Source organism: Acipenser ruthenus, chromosome 3 (genome assembly GCF_902713425.1).
Source record: "Acipenser ruthenus chromosome 3, fAciRut3.2 maternal haplotype, whole genome shotgun sequence".
NCBI lineage: Eukaryota > Metazoa > Chordata > Actinopteri > Acipenseriformes > Acipenseridae > Acipenser > Acipenser ruthenus.
This window is the reverse complement of record NC_081191.1, coordinates 52593929-52609234: the sequence shown is the minus strand read 5'-3', so window position 1 is coordinate 52609234 and position 15306 is coordinate 52593929. Positions and strand designations below refer to the sequence as shown.

At 38.9% G+C, this 15306-nt stretch overlaps 1 protein-coding gene across 4 annotated transcripts in view; it reads left to right on the top strand.

Moving 5' to 3' along the window:
* Positions 1–15306, top strand: part of washc5 (WASH complex subunit 5) — a 152007-nt gene that overhangs the window by 90502 nt on the left and 46199 nt on the right. For all 4 annotated transcript variants that reach the window (XM_059013731.1, XM_034058882.3, XM_059013716.1 and 1 more), the window contains 2 exons: positions 5294–5404; positions 15105–15245. In XM_059013731.1, the coding sequence (XP_058869714.1) occupies positions 5294–5404; positions 15105–15245 (252 nt within the window). The remainder of the gene's footprint in view (positions 1–5293; positions 5405–15104; positions 15246–15306) is intronic.

Here is a 15306-nt window from a genome sequence, read left to right as displayed (position 1 = left end):
TCAGAACCAAAATTTAAAATCTCTATAACCTGAGGAACAGATTAAATATTTTTTCACCAAACCAGAAAAAGGCACTATTCTGGGCCAGTCCCCTTGTACCGAAAATTGTCAAATTAACTCCAAACTGTTTTGGAGCTGGAGACAGTACACTGAAAGAGTACTTGGAACTACAAACGCAAGTCAAAAAGGAAGTTAGAAAGGCCAAGAGAGAGATAGAAATGAACATTGCTAAGGGGGATAAAACCAATTCCAAAATGTTTTTCCAATACTGTAACAGCAAGAGAACATTCAAAGAGGAAGTTAAATGTCTAAGAGACACAAATGGCAAAATCATAGATTAAAAAAAAATAGCAAATATATTGAATGATTACTTTTCACAAGTTTTTACAAAGGATGATACGGACATGCCCCACAAGTCGACCTGTACATATCCAGTTTTAAATGACTTTAGCATACCTGAAAAAAGAAACATTGACCTGAAAAAAGAAACAAGGACCAGGGGTCACAAATGGAGATTAGATAAAGGGGCATTCAGAACAGAAAATAGGAGGCACTTTTTTACACAGAGAATTGTGAGGGTATGGAACCAACTCCCCAGTAATGTTGTTGAAACTGACACCTTGGGATCCTTCAAGAAGCTGCTTGAAGAGATTCTGGGATCAATAAACTACTAACAACCAAACGAGCAAGATGGGCTGAATGGCCTCCTCTCATTTGTAAACTTTCTTATGTTCTTATAACAGGCAGAAGTGTTAAGGGACTAGGAGCTCTTAAAATAAACAAATCCCCTAGGCCGGATGAGATCCTCCCAATAGTACTCCAAGAAATGAAAGAAGTTATTTACAAACCGCTAATCAAGATCATGCAACAGTCTCTTGACACACGGGTTGTACCGACAGACTGGAGAATTGCAAACATAATACCGATCGACAAAAAGGGAGACAAAACCGAATCAGGTAACTACATACCAATAAGCCTGACTTCTATTATATGTAAACCTATGGAAACTATAATAAGATCCAAAATGGAAAATTACCTATATGGTAACAATATCCTGGGAGACGGTCAGCATGGTTTTAGGAAAGGGAGACCGTGTCTAACTAACCTGCTTGACTTTTTTGAGGATGCAACATTGACAAAAGGTAATTGCAAAGCATACGACATGGTTTATTTAGATTTCCAGAAAGCTTTTGACAAAGTCCTGCATAAAAGATTAATTCTCAAACTGAACGCAGTAGGGATTCAAGGAAATGCATGCACATGGATTAGGGAGTGGTTAATATGTAGAAAACAGAAAGTACTGATTAGAGGAGAAACCTCAAAATGGAGTGAGGTAACCAGTGGTGTACCACAGCGATCAGTATTGGGTCCTCTGCTATTCCTAATCTACATTTAATGATTTAGATTCTGGTATAGTAAGCAAACTTGTTAAATTTGCAGACGACACAAAAATAGGAGGAGTGGCAAACACTGTTGCAGCAACAAAGGTCATTCAAAATGATCTAGACAGCATTCAGAACTGGGGAGACACATGGCAAATGACATTTAATAGAGAAAAGTGTAAAGTACTGCATTCAGGCAATAAAAATGTCCATTATGAATACGATATGGGAGATACTGAAATTGAAGAAGGAATCTATGAAAGAGATAAGAACATTAAGAAAGTTTACAAAGGAGAGGAGGCCATTCAGCCCTTGCTCGTTTGGTTGTTAGTAGCTTATTGATCCCAGAATCTCATCAAGCAGCTTCTTGAAGGATCCCAGGGTGTCAGCTTCAACAACATTACAAGAGTTTATGTTGACTCAAATGTCTATCTACACAATGTGGGAAGCTATAAAAAAAAAAAAAGCCAACAAAATGCTCGGGTATATAGTGAATTTAAATCAAGGGAAGTAATGTTAACTTTACAATGCATTAGTAAGACCTCATATGGAATATATTGTGTTCAGTTCTGGTCACCTTGCTACAAAAAGGATATTGCTGCTCCTAGAAAGAGTGCAAAGAAGAGCGACCAGAATTATTCCTGGTTTAAAAGGCATGTCATATGCAGACTAAAATAATTTAATTTATTCAGTCTTGAACCAAGAAGAGTACATGGCGATGTGATTCAAGCATTCAGAATTCGAAAAGGTGTTGACAATATCGACCCAGAGGACTTTTTCGACCTGAAAAAAGAAACAAGGACCAGGCATCACAAATGGAGATTAAAGGGGCATTCAGAACAGAAAATAGGAGGCACTTTTTAACACACAGAATCTAATTAATAAAGATGTACACTTTCTGGATAATTGATGGCGCCCTATCACACTTTTGAATGCAGATTATAAAGTACTATCTTCAGTGTTATCTAGCAGATAAAAACCTGTGTTACCTTATCAAGTAAATGAAGCACAGTCAGGATTTATTTCTGGTAGACATATCATTTAATAATACAGTATGTTTAGTATAGGACATGTTGGATTATGAACATTGAATTTCTTCAGATGCTAACATTCTTATTTTAGACTTTTACAAGGCCACCGATTCTACAGAGCATTGTTTTCTGTTTAAAACTTTGCACCATTTACAGTTTGGTAACCAATGTATTCATCATTATAGGAAACTTTATAAAGATAATAATAGTTTGATTTGGCTTATCCCGCACTCCAGATAATTTGTAATGTAGTATTTTACTCTCCAATTTAAATACCATGTGAGAAATATATTTTGGGTGAGTAAAATGCAACATTACTTTAAGGTCATGAGTACTTTCAATAAATACTGTACATACTTTAATGCTAACCTGTGTGGCAGAGCAGAAGCCCTGCTGCTGTAAATGGTGTTGTGTGGGAATGTAAGGTTGGCAGGGATGGGGTTCAATCTATCCTTGCCAGCAATCACAGGTGTGGCCATTCCTTGATAGTGAAGGGTAATGCCCAACCTACATTTTGCCTTTTATTTTTTATCCTTGTGCCGTGTTTATTAACAAAATAAAATAAACGTGTGCACCAGCGCTTAAACTCCCACATATACATTAACCCAAAACTCCTCCAACAATAAAGGATTTCTGGTTCATTTTATACATGTGGCCACTCCTCAGTTAGCACCAGTTACCTAATTGGGGAATGGCCATAATTGTGATTGCTGGCAGGGATAGATTTAAACCCATTCCTGCCAACCATACAGGAGGCTGTATGGTCCAGTGGTTAAAGAAAAGGGCTTGTAACCAGGAGGTCCCCGGTTCAAATCCCACCTCAGCCACTGACTCATTGTGTGACCCTGAGCAAGTCACTTAACCTCCTAAATAAACAAATAATACATTCCCACACACACACACACTATTTACAGCAGCAGGGCTTCTGCTCTGCCACAGTATGCATTAACTACAGTCTTACATCTTAACAGTAATGTTACTTTGAACTACTGTACAACAACTTGGTCTTTACAATAAAAAATCCCTTTTCCCTTATTTTCCTCCTGAAAAAAATACAATGTATTTTTCACAGCCATGTAGTCCTGCCTTAATAATAATATTAATAATATTGTAGTCCGTGAAATTGCTACTCTTGATGTAGTTAGGTACTGCATTCACAAGTCTCTTCCCTCTAGTACAGGGGTGTCAAACTCCTCGGGGGCCACAGGGTCTTCTGTTTTTCATTCCAACTTAAGCTCGGGTGGAACGAAAGCCAGAAGACCCTGCGGCCCTCCAGGAACTGAGTTTGACACCCTTACTCTAGTACTTGGCTATTTAAAGTTTTTGTAGTTGTTTTTGGAAAAATCCTCCTTTCTTAGTCTCTTGTGCTCTCTCTTTCCAAGTCAACACACTAAAAAAATGTCCAAAAATATATTTTTTAAACTGCACTAAAGCAAATAAAGAAACAGTTATACAGTATGTCTTATTGATTGCCTTGCTAAATCATCCCGACTCTCTCCAAACAGAATATTGTATTATGTAGATTTACCTTCCAAAAATCCGGTTGACATATAGGTAAATTGGTAGGTTAGGTTGAAGGGCATCAAGAAATCCTAAGGATCAATAATCCAGTCGCTTATTCACCAGCCACAGACACGCATTGCAAGTGAGTGGATTCAACTGTACGGTTTTATTTATTTTATTTTTTATTTTTATTTATTTATTTTTCAAATTGAAAACCCAGACTTATTGGTTACGTGTTTCTGGCAATTCCCGGGCAGGCTACAATTAAATGTCCCAGCATAACTATCTTCCATTCTGTAGCTACTGCATGCAGTATATTGACCATTGAGATGCCGGAAACCAGCAAAGTACAAGAAGCTTGATAATATGCAAACTCAGGCTGGGCAGCAAAATTACTATGCATATTCTTTACACATTCAGTTTAAATATACATAATTCATATTTTTTCAATGCGTAAAACAGCTAGTACACAGCTTATCTGGAGCACTGGGTTTATCTTGGAGTACTTCTCCCAAGGTTTAATATTAAAAGAGATATTCAGCAGGGCTGTTCATTGTCCCCTTTTTGTTTTGTTTTGGCTGGAGAGGTCCTTTCCATTTTCATTAGACATAATGGTTAATTTAAAGGAATTGAGACTGGTAGTCCATAATGTAGTATTGGTCAACTCGCTGATGACACTGCACTTTTCCTAAAAGATAAGGAACAGGTTTCTGGAGCCTTGTAGTTTTACTGATGCATCTGGTCTTCAGTTCAATTTAGATAAATGTGAACTTTGCAACATTGCTTCTATTGAAAATATAAAGGTATGTGAGAGAGTCAAGTCCTTGAATATACTTTATGCTTTTTTTTGCCAAACATTTAAGAAATTATAGTTTACAATTATACATATGATCTACCTCGTTAAATATTATATTAATGGGACATACCCAAATATGGATACCGATTGCACATTTTGCAGCTCTCACAAAGAAAGAAGCTGTGTTGCAGGCGTGTGCATGAACTGATCTTGAGAGGAAAACTCTTCCTCCTGGTGAATGTTCCCAAGTAAAAGTTGAAAAAAAGTAATTAAGTCATGTATTTACCTATGATGTGTTAATTTAAAAATATATCTATAAACTATTGGGAATATGTTTTTAAAAAAAATTGTGATATGTACAACATGGGATATGCAAAGGAAAAGTAATGTGTTTCTTTTACCCACAGCATGGGGTTCTGTAACACTTTAAAATATGATATTTTTTTCTCAATATTAATATAATATTATTTTCATTACTATATGCTTTCAAAACATGAAATATATTAGTAAAAATGGAAACAGTATGTTCTGTAACAAATGTAGTTGAATAAAATGTTTTTAACTTATGTTTTGTGCTGAAGCTTGCCTCAGCTCTTGACCTGCCACTGCTGCGGATAAATCAGGCAAACAGCCCTGACCTCTTGAGTGTCTCCCAGTATTACTCCGGGGAGCTGGTTTCCTACGTCAGAAAGGTAAGAGGAAAGGGAAACTGTATTTTGATTGTTGATGCTGGTCTTTTGATTTATATTGGTAGTCTGCCATTTTCAGGGATTTATTTGTTTGGACAAGGTCCTCCTAAAATTGGGAAAAAAAAAAAGTACAACCAATGTAATTTGTAGTTGTACTGGAACTTTTAAGCCGGGACCACACCTGAGCGATCAGTTGCGCAACAAGTTTCCCCGCGTTAATGGCGTCCTCTCCCCAGTTAACTTTCATATTTGACATCTTTTTAAATTTACCACCTCACAGGAAAGTAAACAACAGTCAGGAGATTGTAACAACCAATCCTATTTTGCAACCGTGCACATGATAAACTTCACTACAAATTGCTCAGACTATATATGTACAAAGCATTATCTACTAATACATAATACTTTTAATAACTGTCAGGTCCATATATATATTACACACACACACACACAGTGGTTATTCAAAGTTGTAGTGGTTAAACTGAACACTGTTATGAGGAGGAGGTTAAATGTCAGCAAAACTTGCAAAGAAAGTACAAAATGAAATTTACTGGTTGCATAAGTATTCAGCCCCTTAAGTCAGTACTTGGTGGAAGCACCTTTTTGCAGCAATTACTGCTATGAGTCTTTTTTGGATAGGTCTGGGAGGGTGAAATTTTTGCCCATTCTTAACAGGAAAATTGCTCCAGTTCTGATAAGTTTGTTGGGGATCGTCGATGGACTACAATCTTCAAGTCGCGCCATGGGTTTTCAATTGGACTTTGACAGGGCCACTCAAGGACCATTTAATTCTCTTCTTGTTCAACCACTCCGGTGTGGCATTGGATTTGTGCATCGAGTCATTGTCCTACTGAAATGTGAATTTCCTCCCCAGTTTCAGAGTCTTGGCTGACTCAAACAGGTTTTCCTCAAGGATTTGCCTGTACTTTGCACGATCCATTCTCCTGACAAGCTATACTGACAAGCTTCCCAGTCCCTGCTGAAGAGATTTGTTGTTGAAGCTGACACCCTGGGATCCTTCAAGAAGCTGCTTGATGAGATTCTGGGATCAATAAGCTACTAACAACCAAACGAGCAAGATGGGCCAAATGGCCTCCTCTCGTTTGTAAACTTTATTATTTTCTTAGAAGTATCCCCATAACATGATGTTGCCACCACCATGCTTGACAGTTGGGATGGTGTTGACTGGGTGATTTGCAGTGTTGGGCTTGCACCAGACGTAACGCCTGGAATTTATACAGAAAAGTTCAATTTTTGTCTCGTCTGACCACAAAACCTTTTTCCACATGTCTGCAGTACCATCTACATGCTTTTTCGCAAACTCCATACGTGTTTTTAAGATGAGGCTTTTTGAGTAATGGCTTCTTTCTCGTCACTCATCCATACAGACCGGCTTATTGTTGATGTGTGAACACTGACTCTCATCTCAGACACCAGAACTTTGCAGTTCTCTCAAGGCCATTTCTGGCTTCAGAGTGACATCCCAAACCAGTTTCCTGCTTTCCCGGCTGCTCAGTTTGATAGGGAGACCTGATCTGGGTAGTGTCTGGGTGGTTTGATGCACCTTCCACTTCTTAATGAAGGACTTCACTGTGCTCGGAGGGATAATCAGCACCTTTTGAAATGTTCTTGTACCCTTCTCCTGCTCTGTACCTCTCTACCAGTTTATCCCTGACTTGTTTCGAAGTCAGGGTCATCATGGTCACCTTGGGTCATCATGGTTGCTTTGTTAGATCACTATGTGAGTTGCAGCTGAAAGTCTTTATATACCTGAGGGAAATTATCTACAAGTTAAACTTGTAGATGATTTAGGGCTGCAGTAGCAAAGAGGTTGAATACTTATGCAACTGAGATTAACCTGTTTTTCCCTGTAAATCTTCCTTATTTATATTCTATATGCATTTTTTTAACTATCAATGTGGAGTATTGTGTAGATTCTACAAGTGAAGTCTAATTTGAAAGCGTTGTGGAGTACGCTCAGGTGCCAAATGTAAAAACTTTGCAGGGGGTGAATATTTCTGCAAACTAGTGAGTGAAAAAAGTTCAAGTGTATGTGTGTGTGTGTGTGTGTGTGTGTATATATATATATATATATATATATATATATATATATATATATATATATATATACAGTACTGTGCAAAAGTTTTAGGCAGGTGTGAAAAAATGCTGTAAAGTAAGAATGCTTTCAAAAATAGACATGTTAATAGATTATATTTATCAATTAACTAAATGCAAAGTGAGTGAACAGAAGACAAATCTAAATCAAATCCATATTTGGTGTGACCACCCTTTGCCTTCAAAACAGCATCAATTCTTCTAGGTACACTTGCACAAAGTCAGTGATTTTGTAGGCATATAGTCAGGTGTATGATTAAACAATTATACCAAACAGGTGCTAATGATCATCAATTCAATATGTAGGTTGAAACACAATCATTAACTGAAACAGAAACAGCTGTGTAGAGGAATAAAAGTGGGTGAGGAACAGCCAAACTCAGCTAACAAGGGGAGGTTGCTGAAGACAGTTTACTGTCAAGTGTCATACACCATGGCAAGACTGAGCACAGCAACAAGACACAAGGTAGTTATACTGCATCAGCAAGGTCTCTCCCAGGCAAAAATTTAAAGGCAGACAGGGGTTTCCAGATGTGCTGTCCAAGCTCTTTTGAAGAAGCACAAAGAAACGGGCAACGTTGAGGACCATAGATGCAGTGGTCGGCCAAGGAAACTTACTGCAGCAGATGAGAGACACATCATGCTTAGTTCCCTTCGCAATCGGAAGATGTCCAGCAGTGCCATCAGCTCAGAATTGGCAGAAAACAGTGGGACCCTGGTACACCTATTGTCTGGAGAAGTCTGGTCAGAAGTGGCCTTCATGGAAGACTTGCGGCCAAAAAGCCATACCTCCGATGTGGAAACAAGGCCAAGCGACTCAACTATGCACGAAAACACAGGAACTGGGGTGCAGAAAAATGGCAGCAGGTGCTCTGGACTGATGAGTCAAAATTTGAAATATTTGGCTGTAGCAGAAGGCAGTTTGTTCGCCGAAGGGCTGGAGAGCGGTACATGAATGAGTGTCTGCAGGCAACAGTGAAGCATGGTGGAGGTTCCTTGGAAGTCTGGGGCTGCATTTCTGCAAATGGAGTTGGGGATTTGGTCAGAATTAATGGTCTCCTCAATGCTGAGAAGTACAGGCAGATACTTATCCATCATGCAATACCATCAGGGAGGCATCTGATTGGCCCCAAATTTATTCTGCAGCATGACAACAACCCCAAACATACAGCGAAAGTCATTAAAAACTATCTTCAGCGTAAAGAAGAACAAGGAGTCCTGGAAGTGATGGTATGGCCCCCACAGAGCCCTGATCTCAACATGATCGAGTCTGTCTGGGATTACATGAAGAGAGAGAAGCAACTGAGGCTGCCTAAATCCACAGAAGAACTGTGGTTAGTTCTCCAAGATGTTTGGGCCAACCTACCTGCCGAGTTCCTTCAAAAACTGTGTGCAAGTGTACGTAGAAGAATTGATGCTGTTTTGAAGGCAAAGGGTGGTCACACCAAATATTGTTTTGATGTAGATTTTTCTTCTGTTCACTCACTTTGCATTTTGTTAATTGATAAATATAAACTATTAACATGTCTATTTTTGAAAGCATTCTTACTTTACAGCATTTTTTCACACCTGCCTAAAACTTTTGCACAGTACTGTATGTGTGTATGTGTGTATATATATATATATATATATATATATATATATATATATATATATATATATATATTGATTTCCATTAAACAAGAGTAGATGTTAAAACTTCATGCTGATTTGAACTCGGCTCTTGCCAAGATAAGCACCAACTAAGACGTAGCTTTACAGTAAACTAATGTGATCCATCTGTGTCCCCATCCATTTGCGCTTCCTTCCATATGATGATGTAGATATCCTTCTGTCTGGTGTTGATGGTTGAAGTGTAATGCTGGCTCCAGGGATCAGCTTATTGCCTCCCTAGCACATCAGCACACACAATGGCTGCGATGCTGGCTCCGGGGATCAACCACAGTGCGGTCTCCCCAGCGCATCAGCATGGCAACCGTCTGGATTGAGCTAAGTAGGGTACATCTCTGGGGTCTTCAAGTGGGCACCTCCCATCCTCGGTGTTTCGTCGACTATCCCACAACACCTCGAAGGCTCGACGCTGATTCTGGTGTCCCATCATCACCCCCCTCCGTCCCCCACTCAACTCAGCCCAGCTTTCTTGCCCGTACATCAGCATTTCTTTCTTTCTATTGTGCTTGAGATCCCCAGCCAGAATCTTTCCGTCTCAACCACAGCCAGTTGCTGCTCCTCTCTGCTGCTTCACTGTGCGACGCAACTCTTGGCCACTGAATCTGACGTCTCTGAGAAACCGGGTTGTAGATTGTGTCACAAATCCTCGACAACCCACCTCCACTGGGTAAACCCGGACTCTCCGTCCTCGCTGTTCCGCTTCAGTGACTAGTTGAGCATACCGCAGTTTCTTCCTCTCATACGCCTCATCTACAGCATCCTCCCATGGCACTGTTAACACTACCAGGTGAACAAGGCGTGCTGATCCAGACCACAAGACAATATCTGGTTGAAGGTTAGTGGTGGCAATCTCAGGTGGAAAAATAAGCCGTTGACAAACATCTGCCAGCATTTTCCAGTCTCTAGCAGCTTCCAGTTGTCCTGGGCGAGGATTGGTTTTAACACCTTTTCTTGGTGGTTGCTCTCCTGGGTGGAGGAATGTTGTCTTTTTTGTGTAATGTTCTGATGGAACAGGTGGCAACTTATTGGTCATGTTACGCTTGTCTTCCAATGCAAAGGCCAAACATTGCAGCACCTGGTCATGGCGCCAAGTAAACGGTCCTTGGCTAAGAGCCACCTTACATCCTGTCAAAATGTGCCTTAATGTTGCAGGTGATGAACACAAAGGACATGAGGGACCTTCTCCTACCCAGAGGTTTAGGTTCTGTGGTAATGGGAGAATATGTTGACCTGATGAGGAAACTGATCCTGCTCTGTTCCATTGACCATAGGTCTTACCAGCCAATCTTGCGTTGTTCCACACTCTCCCATCTCATCCATTCTCCCTGCTTGGCCTGGGAAATGGCTTTTTATGCACCTCATCCTCTCCTCCTGCTTTTGCACCTCGTTGACTACCAGCTTCCTCCGTTGAGCTGGGGCTGCCTTGTGCCATACATTATATATGATGTATGTATGTATGTGTGTGTGTATATATGTGCGTGTATAATATATATATATATATATATATATATATGTGTATATATATATATATATATATATATATATATATATGTGTATATATATATATATATATATATATATATATATATATATATATATATATATATATATATATATATATGTATATATACAGACGTGCTCAAATTTGTTGGTACCCCTCCACAAAAAACGAAGAATGCACAATTTTCTCTGAAATAACTTGAAACTGACAAAAGTAATTGGCATCCACCATTGTTTATTCCATATTTAATAGAAATCAGACTTTGCTTTTGATTTTTTATTCAACATAATATTGTAAATAATAAAACAAATGAAAATGGCATGGACAAAAATGATGGGACCGCTAACCTAATATTTTGTTGCACAACCTTTAGAGGCAATCGCTGCAATCAAACGTTTTCTGTAGCTCTCAATGAGACTTCTGCACCTGTTAACAGGTAGTTTTGGCCCACTCTTCCTGAGCAAACTGCTCCAGCTGTCTCAGGTTTGATGGGTGTCTTCTCCGGACTGCAAGTTTCAGCTCTTTCCATAGATGTTCGATAGGATTCAGATCAGGACTCATAGAAGGCCACTTCAGAGTAGTCCAATGTTTTGTTCTTATCCATTCTTGGGTGCTTTTAGCTGTGTGTTTTGGGTCATTATCCTGTTGGAGGACCCATGACCTGCGACTGAGACAGAGCTTTCTGACACTGGGCAGTACGTTTCGCTCCAGAATGCCTTGATAGTCTTGAGATTTCATTGTGCCCTGCACAGATTCAAGGCACCCTGTGCCAGGCGCAGCAAAGCAGCCCCAAAACATAACTGAGCCTTCTCCATATTTCACTGTAGGTATAGTGTCCTTTTCTTTGAAAGCTTCATTTTTTCGTCTGTGAACATAGAGCTGACGTGACTTGCCAAAAAGCTCCAGTTTTGACTCATCTGTCCAAAGGACATTCTCCCAGAAGGATTGTGGCTTGTCAATATGCATTTTAGTAAATTCCAGTCTGGCTTTTTTATGTTTTTGTTTCAAAAGTGGAGTCTGCCTGGGTCTTCTTCCATGGAGCCCACTTTCGCTCAAAAAGCGACGGATGGTGCGATCAGAAACTGACGTACCTTCACCTTGGAGTTCAGCTTGTATCTCTTTGGCAGTTATCCTTGGTTCTTTTTCTACCATTCGCACTATCCTTCTGTTCAATCTGGGGTCGATTTTCCTCTTGCGGCCGCACCCAGGGAGGTTGACTACAGTTCCATGGACCTTAAACTTCTTAATAATATTTGCAACTGTTGTCACAGGAACATCAAGCTGCTTGGAGATGGTCTTGTAGCCTTTACCTTTACCATGCTTGTCTATTATTGTCTTTCTGATCTCCTCAGACAACTCTCTCCTTTGCTTTCTCTGGTCCATGTTCAGTGTGGTGCACACAATGATACCAAACAGCACAGTGACTACTTTTCTCCATTTAAATAGGCTGAATGACTGATTACAAGATTGGAGACATGTGTGATACTAATTAAAGAAACAAATTAGTTTGAAATATCACTATAATCCAGTTATTTATTATCTTTTCTAAGGGGTACCAACAAATGTGTCCAGGCCATTTTAGAATATCTTTGTAGCATAAGCAATAATTCATCTCTTTTCACAGCTTCTTTGCTTTATTCTATGACATACCAAAGGCATGCAAGTATACATGATAAAATAGCTTTTAATTTCATCACTTTTCAGGAGGAATGAAGCATTATTTCAATGAGCTGTAAGGGTACCAACAAATTTGAGCACGTCTGTGTATATATATATATATATGTGTATATATATATATATATATATATGTGTATATATATATATATATATATATATATATATATATATATATATATATATATATATATATATATATATATATAGTTCCAGTCAAAAGTTTGAGTACACTTGCTGGAAACTAGGTTTTTTTCATAATTGACAATGTTTTACGTCGTATACGTTTCTTTAAATACTTGAAAATGAAAACACGTTACAATATACAAAACAAAACATAAGGAGTATCAAAGCAATGTTCAAGTAAATTGAAAATTGTCTCTAAATCTTGGATTCCTCAAAATAGCCACTCTTTGCCTTTAATAACAGCCTCACAAACACGAGGCATTCGGTTAACAAGTTTCAGCAGGAAATCACCTGACATGTCTTCCCAGCTCTTCTGCAGCAATTCCCAGAGATGTAGGACGAACTGGACAGAAGAGTCAAAGCAAAGCTACACACAAGGCAGATAGTTCTTGCACCACTTTGAGGTGTGTTTCGGGTCATTTATCTTGCTGAAGAATGGACTGCCCAACTAGCCGTAATCCTGATGGAATGGCATGCCTCTGAAGTATACTATGATAGCCATGTTGGTTGAGCTTGCCATGGACTTGGCAAAGATCACCAACTCTGTCACCAGCAAAGCAACCCCAGACCACAACACTGCCTCCTCCATGCTTGACAGTGGGAACCACACATGCAGAACTCATGCGCTCACCCTCTCTGCGTCTTACAAATACTCGGCAGTTGGACCCAAATTTTTCAAATTTTGACTCATCGGTCCATAAGACCGACTTCCACTCCTCAAACGTCCAGTTTCTGTGTTTTTTGGCCCAGGCAAGTCTCTTCCTCTTATTCTACACTCTTAACAATGGTTTCTTTGTAGCAATTCTTCCAGTTAGGCCAGCTTCACGCAATCTCCTCTGAACAGTTGATTTTGAAACATCTGTACTTCTAGTAGCATTTAGCTGAGCTTGTATTTCAGGGGCAGTTAATCGCCGGTTTCGCAGACTTGTGACTCGAATGAACTTGTTCTTTGATTCTGAGGTCACCCTTGGCCTGCCTGACCTTGTTCGGTCCTCATGAGTGCCAGTTTCTTCAAATCGTTTGATGGTCTTGGCCACAGCAGTTACAGACACTTGCAGTTCTTGCGATTTGTCTTAAAGATTGACCTTAATTTCTTAAAGTAATTACAGACTTTTTTCTTTGCTTAACTTCTTTTGCCATTTTCTGCTCCCTTACATTCAGGAATGATAAACTTGTGCCTATGCTACCTATATTTATAGTAATTATGGACCCTTGCCTGTTAATAATTGGTGATAAAAGGTTAATTAGGTAACATGCTAGTTAACTTGGAGAACATCTAACAAAGACACTTTTATACTTAGGCCAGTGTTCTAACACCGTGTTATACACATTTCAGACTTTTAACTGACTTGGGCTTCAGACTGAAATTCCCTTGCTTTGGGTGACCATTTCATTTAAATTGACAAGATTTACATTTTAATTTAAAAATAAAGTTTTTGAATGCAGTTCACTTAAGATTATCAGCTTATATAAGTACACGTATCATATAATGAAATATTAAGTGTTTATAGACAAGTTTATACAGTTAAAAGCATAGATAATCATGAAAAACCTGGTTTCAAGCAGGTGTACTCAAACTTTTGGCTGGTACTATATATATATATACACAAACACATACACATTATATATATATATATATATATATAGTAATAAATTGCCCCCACTCGGGTTCATTGCCCCTTTAAAAATTGACCCAGACACAGAAATTGGGGTTCAGCGCTTCCGTGCACTTTTAATAATACAAACGGAAATACAAAACAAAAACAAACACCTAGCTCTTTACGAGCACTAACTTAACTTTCAGGAACACCCTGACTACAAGTAGAACGGCTAAGCCGTTTCCCCACCAAACAAAACCCACAGAAACTCTTCACTTGCCGACTGCTTGGAAGCAGAGCACACCTTCTTGCCTCCTTCTATACAGCAGCCCTGTGCAGACTGACTGCACCTCTTATATACCCTGCACCTGGTCCTAATTTACAATCACTACCAGGTGCAGGGGATCATTAACAATAAAACACTTAACCAATTAAATAAAACAATTAACCAAACTAAGGTTTTCCTCTGGGAGATGTAGTCCCTTCCCCCAGGACTACACTATCTTACAATATATACACACACACATTATATATGTGTGTGTGTGTGTGTGTGCAATATATATATATATATATATATATATATATATATATATATATATATATATAATATAAAAAATTAGTGTGTGTTGGGACAAGTATTTCAATATTGAAACAAGCATAATATTTTTTTCTGTGAAAGCTTGTGACTTGTTGGGTGTATTTTAAAATTTATATATGCATTCGTGAATGTATGGGAACAAAACACTCAATTGCAGATTATCCGCAATTCGTTCTCCCAAACCAAAGAAGAAAGTCACTCGCTGGGGAACAAACACCCTTCTAGTTGGTTGCCTACAGGTTTAACTTCTACTATCATACAGTACTTTATTATAGAATGCTTTGTAGGCTTTTGGCATTTAGACCCATGAACAGATCATCCAACAAAAGTCAGTGTGTGTGCTATTTTGTTTCATAGGTGTTACAAATCATTCCTGAGAGCATGTTCACCTCTCTGGCTAAAATTATAAAGCTGCAGATCCATGACATCATGGAAGTGCCAACACGGTTAGACAAGGACAAGCTGAGAGACTACGCTCAACTTGGCGCTCGCTATGAGGTATGCCAGACCTTTTGGTTTTGATACGCATCTTCAAAAATAAAAAACAAATAGAATTGTT